General features: G+C 33.7%; 1 protein-coding gene across 32 annotated transcripts in view; it reads left to right on the top strand.

Moving 5' to 3' along the window:
• The window catches only part of LOC145680788 (uncharacterized), a 246,679-nt gene that overhangs the window by 217,007 nt on the left and 9,097 nt on the right, over positions 1-20,575 (top strand). For all 32 annotated transcript variants that reach the window (XM_081751809.1, XM_081751808.1, XM_081751806.1 and 29 more), the window contains 2 exons: positions 11,614-11,736; positions 14,905-15,027. In XM_081751809.1, the coding sequence (XP_081607935.1) occupies positions 11,614-11,736; positions 14,905-15,027 (246 nt within the window). The remainder of the gene's footprint in view (positions 1-11,613; positions 11,737-14,904; positions 15,028-20,575) is intronic.

Raw genomic sequence — 20,575 nt, 5'->3', positions numbered from 1 at the left:
AGAAATGCCGAAATATGTATCTTCTTATTTTCAATTAAGATTTAAAAATCCTAATACAACGCATCTAACTTGAGCGAATCCTCACATTTCGCACCTTAACAATAAAGAGTCAAAATTTGTGAGTTATAAATTGCCCCTTTGCCTCATTTAAGAACAACATTTTCGAAAAATACTGAAACTTATGTTGAGTAGTTTCATTTGGAAAGCTCATATGCATAGTTTTGTCTTCCGTATGTGAAATAATTCATTCATGAAAAATATATATCATTCCTGTTTTTAGGGAAAAGGGAGTTTTCTGTTCAAATTTTATGTTTCTAGATATCGTACATGTCCTAGATAATAATATAGATATAAAAAGGGAAATGTAAACCGCGTCAGCACATTATAATCATTATGAAATTTCCAAATGTAATGATTGGTGCAAAACTGATCAGTGGCATAGCTAGGAGCGTACCATGAAGAGCACTAATAAATATCATAATGAAGTAGTGTACTTACATCCTCAAACGTACACATATACCTAGCATTATATGTGTCACTGGCATAAACATGAGACAAATTATTGGCCAGAGTACTTTATGACCTCTTCCGTCACTAAGTTTAGTATTTTATTTCAGTACAAAGAGATAAGGTGAAATGCACAAGAGACATTTTTTTAAAATCATATTCTTCTTAGTTTTATTTAGTTGCATAGTAATGATGTATTGGTTAAATTTGCTAAGAATTGCTAAATTAAATTTTCTGGCGCTACAATCATGAAGGGATATAGGTAGCCAGTTGGCTACCGTTCAGCTGAGAGATGAGAGGCCAACACATCAATTTCCAGGCACAATTATTTCTTGCTTTTTAGAGTTCAATAGCTCTTAATTCAAGTAGCTCCACCATTGTCTCATTATAATGGGTCAATAATAGAAAACGTTAGTGCTTCAGACAGGGTCCATGTTCACCAAAATTAGGCACGTTCTAGTAGCCCACAGTCAAATAACAATAATAATAGGTAATAAAATTTCAACATCCAATTTCTTTTCTAAATGGTTTCTTATTCGCACCTACAGGTAGTAAATTTTGATACCTATTGCTACAACAAATATTTAAAAAGGATTAAGATTACAGTATGTACTAATCAAATGAGTTTTGCCTACAGTTGAAGATAGAGCTTATGCAAGTACTTTTTTTAAACATGTCTGTGTAAAACTTGGCTTTCGTGACATATTATCTATATAAAAGAGTCATAACAAGTATTGCTACATAAGAGAGTGAAAAATGGAACATAATACATGAAAGCAGAATTCATTTTCGTATCACTGTACTAAAGGTGGACTAGAGCATTGATATTGATTATTCACCAACTTTGTGATTTTTGTTTACCTAACTAGATCGAGAAAGTTGTTATCAACTGTGTGCATCCAATTAGATATCATAGGCTAATAATTGGATGCATACCTAATTGGATGCACAAAGTTGATATTTTATTAGCCTGTTATAACATTCCATAAGTATTGGACAATAATTTTATCTTTTTCCTCCGATTGTCTTAATTTTTCGATGTTTACAGCTAACAAGATAGGTGAGAAGAAAGTATGATCATCTTGAAAATAATAGAATTCCATATTTCATCTAATTTACATATTTTAAGGATCTGGATTTCTGGATGTCTTTCCGTTTGTTCCGATATAAATATTTTCACTCGCCTAAAAGCCAACCGTTCAACGTATCGAAGCCAAATCTAAAAATAGTTTTCTAATAAAACCCCTAGGAATGTTTTATGGTTTTTTCCTACACCTAAAAATATGGGTATTTTATTGAAGGATGAAAATTAAAATACAGAAGTTTCTCGAAAAAGGCGCCAGTTATCTCGTTCACATATTATATACCAATGATTCACTAATAACTCTGTAGTATGGCATGAATCGTTTTTCTTGGAAAATCCAGGAGTAATTTCACCTGTGGGGTGAATTTTCCGGTATATTTACTCTGAAATGATATAAGCGGTTTTGCTTATATTTGGCAAACGAATATTTAATGATAACATGAAAATACGGCATAAATGAGTTGTCCCCAAAATATCAACAAAGTCTACTATTATTCGATGTAGGATTTCCCCGATAATTTTGTAAAAACGAATAAGGCGATTTGGTTTATATTTCATTAATTGATATTTGCTAATATCCTAACAATATGGCAGGACTCATTTGCCTATTAAGATTCCCAAGAGGTACCTTATTATTCTAGGTATTTTTTTTAAATACTCATGAGATTTTATTTTTAAGTTATTAATAAGTATAGAATATTGCGCTAATCAGTTGTCACGAAAATGTTTACGAGGATAGTTTCCTTTATTATTATTACTTTTATAATAATTTACTGTTTCCTCAAATACGACTCTTGTGGTTTTGCTGATATTCTATAGACAAATATATCATAAATGATCCTATTACATGATAGTTATTAGTCATTGAAAAGTTCACACTTGATGGTTTAGTTGGAATCTTCCAAGGAACTTTCCGGAAAACATAATACTGTTCGTATTTAATAAATAAATCTTTTAGTAATACTAAAGCGTGACATGATTTAGGTTAAGAAATTAGAGTGACAAATTTCAGTGGTGTGGTACGTACCTTTTATTTACACACATAAAGACGAAGTCGAACAAATTGACTTCCTAACATTTTTTTTCTTTTCTCATATTTCGAGTTTATTGATATATTTCCTTCAATCATGATTCTAGTTTTGCTCAGTGTCAAAATCTATGTAATAATAATTTGATTTAATTAATTTTAATTTAATAACATATTTAAAGTGCTAATAACAGCGTTAGCCAAGTGTAACACTTTACAATGAAATTCAACGTTGGTGCATAATACTATTTAAAGACTTAAAATTCAAAGTTATACTATATAAGAGTGCAATTATAATTTTGTAGTTTAAAACTGTCATATAAAATCAAATATAGCAAAATAAAACCACTAAAATAGCCCTAACATTAATGATTACATTGTCTAATAATAAAATATAAATGTAACTATTTACAAAAAGATTCATATCTAAATTGTTATGACAGGATAAAACATTATAAAAGTACTAAAAACTTAATACAAACCTGGTATGTAAGAGTCCAGTCTTCTGTTATTATACATACTAAGTTAGGGCTTAATTAAGATTTCTTTGTACCGTGCTTATATAATAAATTTGCTTTTCTTACTCTGTGGGATGGTAATCTGTAAGATATATTATTTATAAGGTATTGACTATTTAACTTATTTTCTAGAATGGACTTTAAAAAAATTAACGCTTGTTGTTCATTTCTTTGCGATAAAACTTCTAGATTAAAAACCGCTAATAGTATCTTGTACTTATAATACTATTGAGACAAATGTAAAGAAAATATAACTATTTTTATAAATCTTTTCTGGAACCTTTCAATTTTATCATTATTTGTTTTGCAAATGTTTGACCAAATCGAATCGCACTTGCAAATTCAAGTTTAGGTCTGATAAGAGTTTTATATACTCTTATATATGTGCTGTGTTCTTGAAACTCGACCAGTTTCTAATATACTTGCTGCCATCTTTGCATGTTTAATAACATCATTCACATGGAGTTTGAATGTGAGTTGATGATCAAAAGTTACTCCAATGTCCTCGACAGATTCTACTTTTTCTACGGTTTTACTCTTTATACTATATTTTGTTGCCAAATACTGAATTTCTTTTTTGTACGTTACATGTTTACATTTATTGCTTTTTACGCTGATACCGTTATCACACGCCCGATATAAATGCATATTTTGTCCTTTACACTAGTCACCGTTTTTAAAAGTTTTACATCATCAGCTTATAATGAAATATTTAAATTCTCAATAATAATAATAATAATAATAATAATAATAATAATAATAATAATAATAATAATAATAATAATAATAATAATAATAATAATAATAATAATAATAATATGTAATGTCGCTGCATTTAGAGTTATTTATTATTTCATAATATGAAACAAATATTTGAGTGATCTATTAGTATGTCCTCCTTTAAATGTTTTGAGCTCCTCCAGAAAAACTTGCTTGTTACTTTCTTATCATAAAGTAAGGAATCTCAAACATAAGAATCTTTCTCAAACAGGTAACAACTTAATGTATAATGGGGACAGTCACAACATGCCACAGCAAGATACCACATTCGGCAGAGGAGTGAAGACTAAAATATTGTATAATGCTCAAACTAAAAATAATGTTTAGAAGTTCAATGTTATTGCAGTTCGATGTAATTTGCTTGGTTTGTGTACACCCAACCTCAGTACCGACTTGCTAACAAGAAAGATTTCGTTACTCTGCACTAGAAAGAAATATTTCTGTTAGGAACATGCTAATACAATCTGATTAAGAAGCAACATTGCAGTTTGTATAACGCGTTGAAATCGTTGGATAAGAACTGAATTTGTAATAGGACGTACATCCAGGGAGCACATTGGGTCAATTGTAGAGTTCTCATCTCTGGAGCTAGGTGTCTCACATTCGATCCGAGGCCAAATGAGGTAATAGTGGAAATGTTGTTCGTGAGTGTGTTGTTTCGGGCCTTCTTCTTTGTTCCACTACCCTATAATTGAAATAGATGTAAGCTAAATATTTCAAAGAAGTGTATTTCTTTACAGTCATCATCATAGCTATTTTGCCATTATTGGCAAGTCACTTGCTGCAACTGAGAAGCTTCCATACTCAAGCTATTCCGCTAACCTCTTCTTCGTCTTCAAGGACAATTTCTCTGTTTTGATATCGTTCATTAATTGTATTCTCCCTCGCCCTTTCCTCATTCCTGCCTCCATACCCCTAAAACTTCCCTCATGATACAGTCCCTTATTAGCTAATGCCCCAGCCAATTACTCTTCCTCTTCTTAATAATATCTAAATTTCTTCTTTTTATTCCCTACCATTTATAACATCCTCTCATCCGTTTTCTGCTCGACCCAGATAATTCCTTTCATTCTTCTCAACACCCATATTTCTAAAGTTTCAAGTCGCTTTTCATCATCTTTGCGTAATGTATGTGTTTATGCTAATACAGTACAATACTCCATCCGAAATATTTTATGAGTACTTTCCTCAACTCTTTATTCAATGTCCCACAAAGTAATTGTTTTCTTCCTCTAAAAAATCTATTTCGACATTCCTATCCTTGCTTTTATTCCGTGATTACATTTATATTGTCACTAGTAATGCTACAAAGTAGTAACATGTTCTTAGGGATTTAGGATTTAGATTTCTGGGTTTTCGGCATTTAAGGTAATTTTATCCATCACGATTTGAGGGATGACGTCCCTCGGAGAGCACACAATCCGGGGAAAGGGAAGACAGAAAGGATTAGGGAAGGAAGTAGTCTGCCTGGGACCTATAAGTTAGGTACCACCCCGGCATTTGCCTGGTGTGAATGAGGAAAACCGAGGAAAACCTCATTCAGGGTGACTGGCCTGGAAAAGTGTGTTACACTTTTTCAACCGAGTGACCCCACCGGGAATCGAACCCGGGACCGCTCACACCGAAGGCGAGAGCGTTAGTGACTGTCACATATTCTATTTGCTCTCCTCCTACTTCTATATTTGAAAGCGATTGCTTCGTTCCAATTACCATTGCTGTTGCCTTTCTAACACTTATTTTTATTTCATATTCTTCATAGCCCTTCCTCAAGTTTTCTAACTTGTTGTTGATTTTCTTTTCAGAATTTGCAACAAGCACCAAATCATGTTCAAACCGTATACACCTAATCATTCTAACTCCTACAGAAATGTCGTTTTCATTTTGTAGGCCCTGTTTCACTATCTCTTCTAAATAGATATTAAATAATATAGTAGGCGGGAGACAGGATCTCTGTCGAGTTCCTCTTCAAATCGCCGAGTCCTCTTCGAATTCCGTCTGTCACTTCCATTCCTTTTCTAACACTTACTTGTTGGTTTATGTAGGTGTACAGTATGCACAGTGTTTGGGAATTGTCAATTACTATATGTTTAAGACTTTGAGTTATCTACACAGCGCATACTTTTGAGTGGAGCAGTACCTGAACGCAACAATTTAGTTAGTTTTTGCTCTCCTGTAAAATTGACATTTTAGAGCTATGCCACGTTTATTCTGAAAGTGCAGTGTTTTCTATTAAATGTAGATTTTAGCCGTTTGTTGTCTAGGCATGTACTTGGAACAATATAGAAATTCCACACGAAGAATTATTTTGTTTAGAATATTAAGAACGTAAAGAGTAATAAATAATAAAGTAGACGTAATAGTGATTCATGGTATGGATACTATAAATATACTTTCCCTTCGAACAACACTTATCAAACGTATGTGCGAACTATGTAGAACAATAATCATAATTTATCTGATTGACCTGGGGTTGACCTGAGGGTTTTATACAGCATATAAAGCTTAACATGGGATCTGGAACTTATAAATTCCCATCGAAAATGTAAGATATGAAAATAAAATATTTATTGCAGTAAGGTATCAGGGAACCGAAAACTGATAACAATGACGTTTACAATAACATTGCTCATAATCTGCAGAAATTGAGTTCAACTACTAAGATGTTGCCACGGGACATAGTTTTACAGGAAAATATTAAAAGTAGTAGCAGCTTCCTCAAATAGATAATCCTGAAAAGTTTCCATCAGAGTACTACTAGTGACATTTTCTTAAATCACAAGTCTACACTTTCCTACTAATTATCTTTGACACAACGTTTCGAGCTAGAAACTTGGTTATGCTTAAAATCAAGATTGGGTCAAAGTTTTTAAAACTATATAAACCTAAATCAGTGTTATTCTGATGACCAAAAGTTCATAACTCTACAAATTTACTTGCGAAAGCATGTGGCATGTTACATTTGATTCCAAGGCTACCATTGTAGCAAAACAACAAAGTGCTTGCAAATAAACTCTCCTCAAAATTAACATTCTAATCATAAGAAAGACAACACGAACTATGCAAAAATACAAATACAGCTTTGTATCTGAAGTGTTGTGTTTCCAACTCAACAGGAAGATGATATATTAGAAATTGAACAATAAATGATAATCCAGTCACCACGAAAGTGCGTAAGTAATAGAAAACACAACACGAACGATTACACGTTGGGTTTGAATAGTTGATGATCATATGAGCATATTACACACAAACGAATAAAAATAACGTAAAAGAATAGTAAACTATATTCACCCGTTGTAATTTATAAACGTAACAAAGAAAGATTTGTCGCTTTTTCACCAACCATCATCGAACATCGGTATATCACTTAAGACGTACATGGAAGATCAAAAAAGTCCCCATCAGCATCGACGACCCTCTTCCAACGTTCGGGAAGGCCATGGATTCCATCGCGATACAATTTGGTGGGCTGTGAAGAGAACAAAGTATCAAGTGCATTTGCACCTTTTCCAGGGATTTAAACTGGCATGCTCTAAGGTAATTTGTAAAATGAATGGTTCAGGTGGTAATCGGATGGTGCAGTGTGCTAGGACTAAGCGAATGCAATAACGTTTCCCATCCAAGGCACAGAATCGTGTCTCGGGTCATCATAGCCACGTGGAGCTTAGCGTTGTCTTGTAACAGGAGGACCCCTTTGCGGTTCAGAAGTGTTGGTTGCAGAGTTTTGAATTATTTTTAAACACGGCTCAACAGCTGACAGTACACGGTTGCATTGATGCTCCAATTCCTGATGCAAGATGCCCCGAACAGTCCACCAAACACCAGGAAAACTTTCTTCTATTGCAGTACTGGTTTGCACTGTTTTGGAACCGGTTTATAGGATGCCAACCAATGAAAACGGCACCATGAAGCTTCCCACGAGACATACGTTTTATCACAATTTATCACCCTCTCCAGAAATGAAACCTTCCTCAGAAGAGCCAGCAAAGAAAATCACGTGTAGCTCGCGTTGGCTTCTGGCCCGGAGTCAAATGATGTCTGACCCACCAACCCAACTTGTAGTGCTTCCCAGTTGATGGAGGTGGTGACGATTGGTTTCTCCACTCACACGGAAATATATTTCCAGTTCGTCACATATCTGGCCACTGTTCTCCTCAATCACTGCACAAAGAACTTCGTTGTGCATGTGTTGGTCTTCTGGCACGTGATGTGTCTGCTAGTGATTCGTCACTGTCCTTATACTTGTTAAAGTACCGCTGCATTGTGTGCTTAGTCACGACACCCTCATCAAAGGCCTGCCATATCTTCCGTCCTTCTGCAGAGGCATTTGACTCCAGTTTGAATTCGTACAGCATACACAACTTTATAACGCTTCATGGAGGTCCCATGTTCACTATGTCCTTACGCAAGTTCACGGTGTAACTGAACACCACAATCATGTAGTATGTTGGATATATCCACACCAACAACTGGCCTTCGCCTTATCTAAATTCGCATTCAACTCACGGTGTGAGGGCAAATTGAACACAGACCTTCGCAAAAAGTGATAGAACTATCTTGGTTATTTTTATAGCTTCAGCTGATATCAAATTAGAAAGCGAATAAATAGTAAACACACGAACATTTCGTGCAATGAGGAAGCGGATAAAAGCAAGCTGTCACTGCAACTTACTTGATACGTGTCACTGCAACTTTGTTTGTAAATCCTGTGCCGAAATAATATTCGGAAGGTTTATGAGATGGACTGGGTCGTTGTTTGTAATATTAATTTAAAGTACTAAAGCCTATTGAATTTTTGAATCATCTTGCTGTAAACAAGTAATGAACAAATTTCTTACTACGGCTTAAGGCGTCGCGATACTACAATTTAATGGAAGATGATCAGATCAATAATCGGTGAAGTTAACCAATTTTGAATAGAAACATCAGGAGGTTGTGCAATCCTGTACATTTTGCAGAATAGAAATCAAGACACTCATTAACTGCCACGTTGTAAAGATCACCATCTTTGTTTGCTGCCCAAGGGTGAACGATTCTTCTCCTCAAATCAGACCACAAGACTTGCTTCAGGACGTTTTACAAATCACGTTTGGTCATATTCGCTTATCTACTTGAATATGTATTTACATAAGGGAATTCAGCGACCATGCTCGCTGAAAATTAACTACTGGGTTCGAAAAAGGAACATACATGAGAGAAAGTAGTATAGCTTTATTTCAATTACGAGCATATTCGTATATGAATGCCTCGTAATGGCGTTTGAACCCTTGAAATAAAATTTCGTGTTTCTTCCTTTAATGGAAAATCCCACCAGAACGTAATTCCTTATGAAATTGGGACTGATTTTCATGAACGGAATGCTCTGGAGTGAAGTCGTCTGATATAATGAATGAGTTGTTTCATTAAAAGACATACTGTGGTTGGTTGAAAAATCTGGTGGATCACTATCGACCAAAGTACTACCTTCATGTGTAGTTATCGTGACTATTTTTTATGCGTTTGACTGTGGACGATAATGACCCTGTATATGATAATATGTTGTGTGGATCAAATATTTTCTGTCGCTCACATGTAATGTGGTCATTGAGACTAAATGTTTACGTACAAAATTACTAAGTTCTGGTTTCGAAAATGCTGAGGTAACGTCTACAACGCCTTATAAGTGTCTTTTCAACCCTTTTAAAACATTTCTTCTTATTACTATTATTTTACTTTGCAATTTTTGTTATTGTTTCTCTTACGCGCTGACATGTAAATCGCTAATCCAGAACACAGTTGGCGAAACTCGGTATTTCTGGGATGTTTCTTCCAAGTCTTGTATGAATCGGCCAAGTAAAGTATGGGAAATTGTGTGCACATTTTCTTTGACGACAATGGAACATATGACGAACCATTTCTCAGATAGTGCTCCGCAACTAGTGAACTTTATTCTGGTAGCTATGTCGTTTCTCCTCTTAACACTGGATCGCCAACGAAATCATTTTCAATGTTCTAATTACTTATTCGACCCTCCTCTATCATTAGTGCATTAAATCCATCCACAACATCCTCTTCCTGACTGGAATTCGTTTCAATATGTTCTGCAAAATGACGTCCCTTGGGATTTCCAGCGAGATACATAACGTATCCGCTAACAAGTTCAGAACTACACCGTGTCGTATTTTCTATATATACATATGATCCACGTTTACATATGCATCCAAAAGATTGTCACACTATTAGCCTTCGTTATAGAATACTTATTTAAAAACACAAAAATTAGCTTGCGCTCGCTTTTAACTCCATAACAACTACCACTGGCTCATATTTACGCCATTGTTTCTGACGTTCTCCGTTATCTTTCCAAATGTATATACAAGCCACGTTTACCCATTTCCCATAACATTACACATTACACCATTTCTCTCTTTAGTTTGTAGACAAATGTCAACTCGTTTTGTTTGTATTTCCTCACAAACTATGAGGTCCTTTTCCCAGTCATATATGATATATACCCTGAAAACTTTACAATGGAATCTCATTCCTCCTCGTCCATACAGAATTTCTGATCAGGGCAGCTTTCAGTTACACGTGAATTCTATTCAATATTCTGTCTTTCTTAAGGTTGATAGCTTAATTTTAGGTTGTTTAATTACACTTTGTCATAAATGCTCAGTTTTACTATCATTACTGGCTTTCTGTAAGCTAAGCAATATTCAAAATTATCTCTTTTCTAGCCCGTACGTTGTGGTAAAGATAGCCTGGGTGATGTTACTTTGTTTTTATGTTCGATCAGTTGTCGTATGTTTGCATTCAATTGCGGGATCCTATATGTATCTTAAATTGTCAGAGTAATATGTAAGATTCATTATTATGTTATTATAAGAATCATACTCTGATAATTAAGTTTGATGCCTTTTTTGAGTTTACAAGCTAATTTTACAATTCGGCGGTGTGACTGCATCCTTAAAATCCGATCTGATGCTTAAACACAATATTCAAATATGTATAATAATTAACACTTTCGATCCTAAGTCTGAGTCGAAGTCGGGTTGGCTGTTTATTCCAAAACGCCGAAGTCCGAGTCTAACTCGTCTTCGTGCTGTAGAAAATCAGCGCTTGGGGCGCGAGTATACAACGGCACCCTCCTCCCGGTACATATGAGTGAAGTCGACAGACCAGCCGCAAAGCGCCACCGCAGTTGCCGGGAAGCGTGAAAATATTTAAAAATAAACGCTGCTTTTCCTTGATTTTAAGCACATTTTATTACTTTATCTTTCCATCTTATTATTCTTTTTCCTCCCGAATCCTGACAATAACGGAATTCAGCGGTCAGTTCCCGCAAATTTTCCGCTTATTATTACACACCATTGTCACTGTTCGCACTTCTTACGCAGCGGGAGTATTATTTTTCTATTGTAATTTTTTTCGTCTGTTCAAAAAGTACATATTTCAAACAGCAGTGTACTGAACTACCTCTTCTTACATCACCAAATTATATATTCATAATAAAATCTAAAACCCAAAAACTTGTTTGCAATGTTTGTAGTGCGTTTATTGTTATTTAGCAATGTGCTCTAAATTTTAAAAAAAAAAACGCCTAAAAACTCCAGGATACCGTAATAAACAAGGTGAGATTAGCCCAGAATCGAAAGTGTTAATATACATCATTGATTGCATAATGATTGACAACATTCATGTGATATATTTCAATACAGATCCTGGAGTCTGTAAGGATTCAGAATTCATGTGCGACAGTGAAAGATGCATAAAGGCAGAGCTGGTTTGTGATGGTCCTTGGCATTGCAGAAATGGTCGAGATGAAGATCCAGTAATATGCGGTAAGATATTACTTTAATTTTATGTTCCACATTTTGTAAGTAAAAAAAAAAATATTTCCATTTCAATCGTAAATTTCAACTTATCGACTGGAAATAAGAAATTCTTACATTGCATTGAAATTTAAGTGATTCTATTAGCTTTAATTAACCCCGTTATGTAGCCGTAATAATCGTCTGTGAAGGATTTGATATTTATATCATTTTGTGGAAACATGTTATTTAAATTGCAAATCATTCATTGCAAATCACTATCACTACTGTAATCTGAGACTTATTTCCTCAATATTTTATGACAAATTTAGAGACGTTCGTTTTCGATTATTGAGATACACAACTCTTGCTGATATTCTTACTCCAGAATAGAAATTACCCAGAATATACTGTAGCTATTTTAAAATCGAACTATTAATATTGGATTACAAGAAAGGAATTTCGATATTGTTCAGAAAGTATTTAATAGAGCAAATCATTTATAACATGGGGTCTTCAAGTCACTCATGTTGCCTAGGATTCTGTTTATCCATATAACCATAACTATAATTATATTACAAAATTAGTGTTATTATTACCAAATATGTAATTTTGTTCATGGAAAGAACCCTCGAAACCAGTAATTTTTAAAATAATCTATATAATCCACTGTGTTAGATTTTGCCACCAAACTAGTACCAAACAATTCACTAATCTAATTTAGACACAATACGAAAAGTGACGCATATTTATGCAGACTTTTTTTTACAAAAATCAAAGAAAGTACGAAGCTTCACTATGCCTTGTAGATTTTGTAATAATATGTCATCTAATAGACCCATTTGTAAATAAACATGTCATTTTGCAAATCCATATGATGTATAGATAAGTAATGTGAAAAATAAGATGGGATACACACCACACGAAAATTTAAAGCTGTTAGAGTTAAACTTATATGAGGATACTAGCCCATACGTAATGAGTCGAATCGAGAAATATCTAGAAAAATAGTTTCCTGGGTGAAGGAAGCTGCTCTAAAGCTGTTTTGGTGCAGAATTAGCTGCGATTACTAAAGATATTTTATGTGAATTCTAAACGTACTCATTGTTTATTTAAATACTGAAACAGTTATTTGTAAAATACACTTCAAACTGGAAATTAACAAAGCAGCATTTAAGCAACATAGAACAAGAAACAAACATTGTTTCTAATCTCTTATTTTTTAATTTCAAGTTAAAGCAGTATCAAAATTGGATTTTCAGGTCTAGACTATAATCCCTTGGATATTAATAACTTTATGAAAATGAACAAAACGTTTACATCTACAAACCCAGTGTTGGGTTTTTGCTAAGTAAAAAGTCCTAAAATTTTAACAAATATATTGGTTCAATAAGACAAATGGACCTAAATTGTGTTCTGTTGATGCCAAATCATGCTTATTTATGTCGACACCGTCACATGTATTTTTGGAATGACTTCTTCGTTATGTAAGTTTGGAAATAAGTTGATACAAGTTAACTTTAATATCATGTATTTTATGAAGAATAGCTTTTCTAATTCTACTGTGACTGTAACTACTAAGATGTTGTTTGTATTAAAACTCGGAGAATGTCACAAGAAATTAATAATATTTAAGCATATTATTAAAGGACAAGAAACATTGAAGAAATTTATGATGATTTCACAAAACTGTTGTGTTTATTTTCTCACATATATCTCTAAACTTGGAACTTATACCAGATTACATATGTACCGTGTCCTCCGAAAACGAACTAAACGCCACTTTCATACTTTTAAGAAAATTACGTATAAAGGTTGATGTCCAGCATTAATGTAGCCGTAATCAAAAGTAAAATTATATTTCTTTTTTTTTTCGAAATGTGTTGGTTTTCCTCTCTTTTCGATTGTGCAAAACGTTCTAATGCTTATCAGGAATCAATCGCCGCATTTACGTGGATTTTTAAAGTTTAGCGCTTAGTTCATTTTTGCATAACACGGTACATATTAGAAAGAATCCGTGAGTGGATAAATATAAAATTTCATAGGTACAAATACACTAATAACATGATTATAAATCAGCTTCTTTTAATAATCATAATAACAATCACACGCAGACCTGCAATTCCTACTTTTATTTAACCATATTACTTGCTGCATATATTTTATTTCTAGGTGAAAATTAATACTCTGGAATGATAAATTTAACACTCTTGTGGCTTTATTTATTCCATTACTATTTTCCATCAGCGTTACTTGTTACTTATCAGTTACAATAGCTCAGAAAGATGAACTGGTTTATAAGAAATAGCATGGAAGAATAATTTATATGATTGAGCATAGGCTTCCTCTAAAAGATATTACAATATCTTCCGTGAATAACTGTTAAATAAAAAAAATATGTAGTAGAAATAAACCCTTGAAGATAACGTTGAATTGTTGAGTTGACATATTTTATTAAGGTTCAATGTAATTTAAATGTATATTATAAACCAAAATATGATGTTTAAATTAATATTTCTTAAAAAGTCCTGTGACGTAGAGAAAACTAAATCAAAAATACATAGCAATATTATTAGGAATTGCCATATTGCCACTTAGAACGCATAAATTTATTTACGAATTATAAGTTACTTTTCAAAACCTACGCACTGTGCAATGACTTACTATTCTTAAGCAAATTTGTGATGTATTTCCTGTCAAAAAAAGTTTTGTTTTGTTTTGGCAAGAAAAATCCATTACGAAATTATTAGCCATCCCCTTTTTCGAGCTAATGCAAATTTTAGGTGTGAATATTGAAAAGGAACAATTATGGTTTGAACTTCTACTTTATGTTAATAGTTAACGGTAACAGAAGTACAAATTACAGAAATGTACAGAATTACATTAAGAACTGAGTGCTGTCTTTCAAATAATAGTTACTGTCATATGAAGATGCGGATAATCAGTGTGTGTGTTCGTAGAGATGTCTATAAATATTAACTACTTTTAGGTATAGAAAAAATGATATTCATAAAGGGTGAAAATTATAAATTTAATGAATAATAAAGTTTATGAGATAAAAAGTTTTCGATGTAACTATAACTGTCCATTTGAGACACATAATTCTGATTTTTACGTAGATGTCGTTTCTATTTGTATAAAAATTCAAGGTTAAAAGCTTTTCTTATTAAATTAACCCTTATGCTTACACTATGTTAGGTACAATTGGATGTCAACCTTCCGCCTATCGTTGCAATAATGGTCGTTGTATCCAAGATTTTGCTGTATGCGATGGTGTCAATGATTGTGGTGACGGTAGCGACGAGGATTTTAATATGTGTGGTAAGTTTTTTTAAATATATGTTTTCCACATTTTCATTTCACGAATTATTTCGTTCGTGAATTCAGTCCAATTGGACTAATGTTATTTGAAAATGTTTTCAAATCAGATAATGGTAGACGTAGAAGAAAAGTTTCATTTCATTTATACATTTTAGAATTAATTATGTCATAAATATGCCTAATTAAATATTCCAATAACATTTCTGTCCTGTTAAATTGTGTATAAGAGACAATAAGCAGTAATATTCACTTGCCAAACGCTTAGATTTGAAACAGTTAGATGAAGGCGTGAAATGTATAACGGGACAGAACGGAAGTTCGTTTGCACTATACAAATTGAATATCCCTAAAGGCAATGCTATCATAAATGCTAAATATTAAGAATATAAACGGACACTATAAATAAAGCTATGTTGTATATACAGAAAGCGCGTCGAGATATATCCAATTGATTTTCAAAGCACATTTACAATATGAATTGCCGCTACCCTAAACTGCGACTAAACAGAAAAACTCCGAGAATACTCACATATGGTGTCTGTTTGCTACAAGTCCAACTTACTACAAATCAAACTAGGGATCCCGTGCAACAGGAATGAACGTACTACTACGGAGCTACCAGGACCTGAGGTCAAAATTCATTGCAGTATGGAATGTCAGCAGGTTGTTTTGAGTAAATTCTTTTTAGGTATGTGTTCAATACCCCATTTTTGTAGATTCCGGACAAATGGGGGATGTATTTCCGACAGACCTGGGGCTAGGTGTGTTCGATAACACTAAGAAGCAATCGTACTTCGGGTGCGTAAACTTATTTAGTTGTCATTGGTTACTCGAAACCGTTCGGGTGTTTGAAAATTTTGAAGTATAACTGGAATTATCTACATTTCGAGTATTATCGAATGTATTGGGAGTCTTAAGCTTTGTACTCAGGGAGCTTAGTGCCCAGAATTTTATATGGACCTGTATTCACAGGGAGCGTGGTGCTCAGTAAGGGCTGTTTGCTCATAAGCTTAAAGGAAGCTATGTGTTCAGGGAGTTTAGTGCTCAGAATTTTATATGGAACTGTTTGCTCAAGGAGCCTAGCATTCAACAGGAGCTGTGTACTCGGAGGTTTAAATGGAGCTGTGTGCAAAGTGACCTTAAGTGTTCAGAATTAGTACGACAAGGTGATTGATTAAAAAGGAAGGTAGTAAGAAAGAAGTAAGTACGAAATATTTTATTGTGGAGACCGGGCGAAGGGATGGTTCATTTTTATGTTTACCCAGGAGGATGTTGGAAGTCAGCTGGTGCATTTCGTTTTTTTGTGATATCTAGGCAGGTGTTCGGAGTGAAAAGTGTTAAAAGTTAGTATATAGATTGCGTAAAGAAAATGAGAATGTAATTTGGTTTAGAACGATGGTTTAGAAAATGAGGAGCGTAACTATGTGATTGTTTATATGTGTAGTTGAGTTGTTGTAATAATGGAACCATAAGTGGCTGAAGATATTGATAGTTAGGTAAATGAGCCAAGAGTGGCAATCGATACTCTAATATTAGTATATTATATTATTATTATTATATTAGTTTGCATATTAGGTTTAATGCAAGGCCAAGTGTAGGTTACGTTATTAGGATATTTTGCGGAATACAGAAAGATCCCTGTTTAATTATAGTGACTTGTGATTGTGGTATAAACCAAATAAAGGTTGACGGTGAAAAAGATAGTAGTATCAACACTTATTAGTACTTACTAGCAGTTTTGGAAATTTATTTAGAAGTAAATACCTTTGCACAAATATATTCCCCACTATCTAACAGAATGTTCGAATATTACTGAAATTTCGGCTATTATTGAAAGTTCGAATATTATCAACGTTTCGGATATTTGAAAGAGGTGGTGTTATAAACATTTCGGGAAATTTTGAAGACTTGATAATTACAGAAATTTTGCTCATACTCGAAACTTGGAATATTCACAAAATTTCCGATATTCTCGAAACTTCTAGCGTTATCGAAATTTCGAGCATTATCTAAAATGAATATTTTGACATTTCCCGTTATAGTCAAACTTTAAAAAAGTCATTCGTTGAGTATTCAAAATTTTCGTATCTCGTTAAATTTTGTTAACAATAACTTCTTTTAGAGGTGATTTATTCCAGCCTCTTATTTGCAATGCTCATAAACACAAAAAATACACATGTCTCATTCACATTGAAATCAAGGATCTCTAGCTTCAGAGTGCAGCAATCTAATCTCTTGCAAGCAAGATTGTCATAAAATCTTAAATACCGGTAGTGTGTCAGTTATGAAAGGAAAATGTTTATTAATGATTGATATTTTACCTATAATCTCAAAGGTTTAGAATTTATCGACATTTTAAACCATAGGAGAGGAGTTGGAAGCCAGATTTTAACATAGCTTTTTTCAAAATTGGGTGATCTAGATTAAAGCCTTATAGCCTTCGTACCGTCCACTCTTACTCAGATTTTTCCTGTCTCTGTTTGCCTATTTTATAAGAAGGGACAGACTATTGTAACGAGTCGCGCCGCGTGTGTGTGTTGTTATGCCACAGTAAGAGCACATGGACTTTTACACACACACTCCTAATTAGTGTCACAGATAATTGAACAGGTAAGGCAAAAGTTGAGAGCCGTAAAATTTCATTTTACTTTGGTGGCCGAAATAAAATTGAGGTCAACGGAAAAGTGTCAAGTATAATCGCTCTACCATTCTCAAGGGATAAACTAAATCAAGTGATTCTTTGCACGATTACCGACCTTAGTCACCTACAGGTTCCAGTCTTATAATTTCAATGGACATAATCTTTCAACGACAAAAATGAGAATTATTCTGTGGCTCCATCATTGGAGGATGGATTGGTCCCAATTACTTTGACATGTGGTCAGAAGCATCTAAAGATGGTGGTAAAAAGAAAATAGTGTCCATAATATAGTGTGATAAAATGGAAGGGTAGTCTGAAGTCCCAATTTCTAATCGTTACGTAAATGAAATGAAATCCATGAGTTTTATGTCCCAGGTGTATGTCGGTTAGGCTAAAGGAGGAGGAGATGATGAGAAATTAGTGAAATAGTGGAATGAAGAAAATGGGGGAAACCGAAGAACCCCGAGGAAACCCACGTACACGGTGTTTGTCCACCACAAAGTTCACTTGAGCTGGGATCGAACCAGGACCCCAAGCACCAGAGGTGAACGCTCTACCACTGAGCCACCGTGGCCCCATAATCGTTAAGTATTACAGCAGTATGTGATCCTATGAATTTTAAGATGGCAGCAAGTAAGAAAATGGTGGGTTACAAAATGGTGGTAAAAATGAAAGTGCGAAAACTGGATTGTTCCCATTTCTATTGTAGCAAGTATTTGGTGGAAAGCGATCTTTGGCAATCTAATGACATTTAGTTTTTTTCTGTTATTATTCCAATATTCACCATTTTGATTCTGGCTAAAATTTAATTCGGTTGTATAACTTTAAACTATTCTAAAATATATCAATAATTTGGTAGAAAATTTAGATATTTTACATACCCTATACAATACTATGAGTCTACAAAGAAGAAAGAAATGAAGGATAAAATATACTACTAAAACTTATTAAATAATAATAATAATAATAATAATAATAATAATAATAATAATAATAATAATAATAATAATAATAATATCACACCTACACTCGGATTCGAGGGATTTCTCTTGCAATAAAGCAATGAAATACAACAGATTTCTAACGAAACATAGAGGAACATTCTAAGGTAAGTTCTGTAAAAGTCGGATAATGTCTTCCAAAGTGACAAATTGAACGTCACATACAGATAGATCTATAGGCAGAGAGCGCAATCCACAATAGATATATCTAGTTTTTATAATTGATTATAAATTCCTAAGCTTTGTTTGAGCGATATTGGAAGTTGAGATATCACACGAAGTCTCGAGAAAGAGATTGGAGTGCCGAATAATACACCTTTAAAACCGAAGTTCGGTAAGTCTTCGGTCATATCGAACTTTATTTCCTCTACCTGTATCAGAAGCTGTCTTCATCTAGAACTTTAATTTAAATCCTCAAAAGAGATGCTGAATTCTTCTTTTCCTCCCTGTCCTATTTGTGCAATCGGTAAAGTGACTGTAGATTAATAGAGTTCTGGATTCCAATTCCGTTTAGTGATGATGTTTTCTTTCTTTTCTCTCTCTCTATCACACATAGTTTTCATGGGAGACTCCTTAAGCGTTGTACACAAACATTGGTCTTAAAGACCTGTAAGTAAAGGAAACCTTTGTTTTTCTTCATTTCAAGTGAGGCAACTTAAGAAAAGAACACCCTGCATGGATATAGTACATATTATGCACAACTATGATAACCTCGATTTCATTGTTTCTTCCAAACACTCCGATAATCCAGAACTTTTCCAAATATCCAAATGAGTCGACAAATGACCATCATATTGAGATGCCATAAATAATTCGAAACTCACGAACAATTCATATCTCTCGAACTCATCGAATGTTCCCGATATTTCGTTTATCTTGAACACTTAAAGTATCTCAATCTTTCCGAGTGGCTCGAACATTTTGAGAGTCTTGAAAGTTCCATACTTTGATAAAATTAAAATTCTTTATTCACAAAACGAATTTGAGATCTTATCAAATTGTTATCGATTACTCGATTATCAGAACAGACGTAATTAGGGCATAATCGATTTCTGTTTTAATGTAATATTCAGAACTAACTTTTATTTATCTTACGTACTGCCAATTTCCTCTTGTAATCTTTTTCGCTGATATCCACAATTCTCTTCGTGAATTGTTGTAGGCACTATCGGCAAAATTACTTGTGTAAGCGTCTGTAGTAAGATAAAATATTACCAAAAGTATCACAATAGGTAATTGCCAGAATATTAAAATTGCAGCTAATTAAATGCTCTCATATAATGTAGTAACTGTCTTCCATATTGAGACCATCAATTGCCTTTTGTATAGTTTGCGGAAGTTTCTATCACTGAATTATATGTTGTGAAAGATTTTTTTAAAGTACCTATGTACATACAAACTACTCTATGACAAAGACATAGGTGGCAGTGGAATGCGCCGGATAAAATATCTGACTAATATCACGTAAGGGTCACTTTTTAAATTGTGATATAATTTTTCGAAAACTTGTTATTGAGCATTCAATGATACCACTTGGTAGTACGTAGTACGGTCCTGCATTAAAATATCCATAACCGTTCACCTAGCAAGGAACTTGGTAAAAACACTGAAGTTTCATGTGAATGTGAATGTGATTCATTATTACAGTTGGATCACATTTTACGATCTCTACAAATTACCAACAATAAAATAGAACTGTGATTCTATGAATGGAACTTTAAATACATTTATCTGTTATTCCATGCACAAAAGATTTTTATGACGAGAATAACAGGCGAACCACTTACTATGGTAACGCAAGAATAAGCTGCACGCAAATTTCTAACTTACGTAGGTGTGGATTTAGAGTGTACACTGTAAATTAATATTTCCATTGCTTTATAGAGGTCGCCAAAGTTTGAAATCA

Source organism: Thermobia domestica, chromosome 3 (genome assembly GCF_964235325.1).
Source record: "Thermobia domestica chromosome 3, izTheDome1.hap1.1, whole genome shotgun sequence".
Classification (NCBI taxonomy): domain Eukaryota; kingdom Metazoa; phylum Arthropoda; class Insecta; order Zygentoma; family Lepismatidae; genus Thermobia; species Thermobia domestica.
The sequence above is the reverse complement of the archived record's forward strand: the minus strand, read 5'-3'. Positions and strand labels throughout refer to the sequence as shown.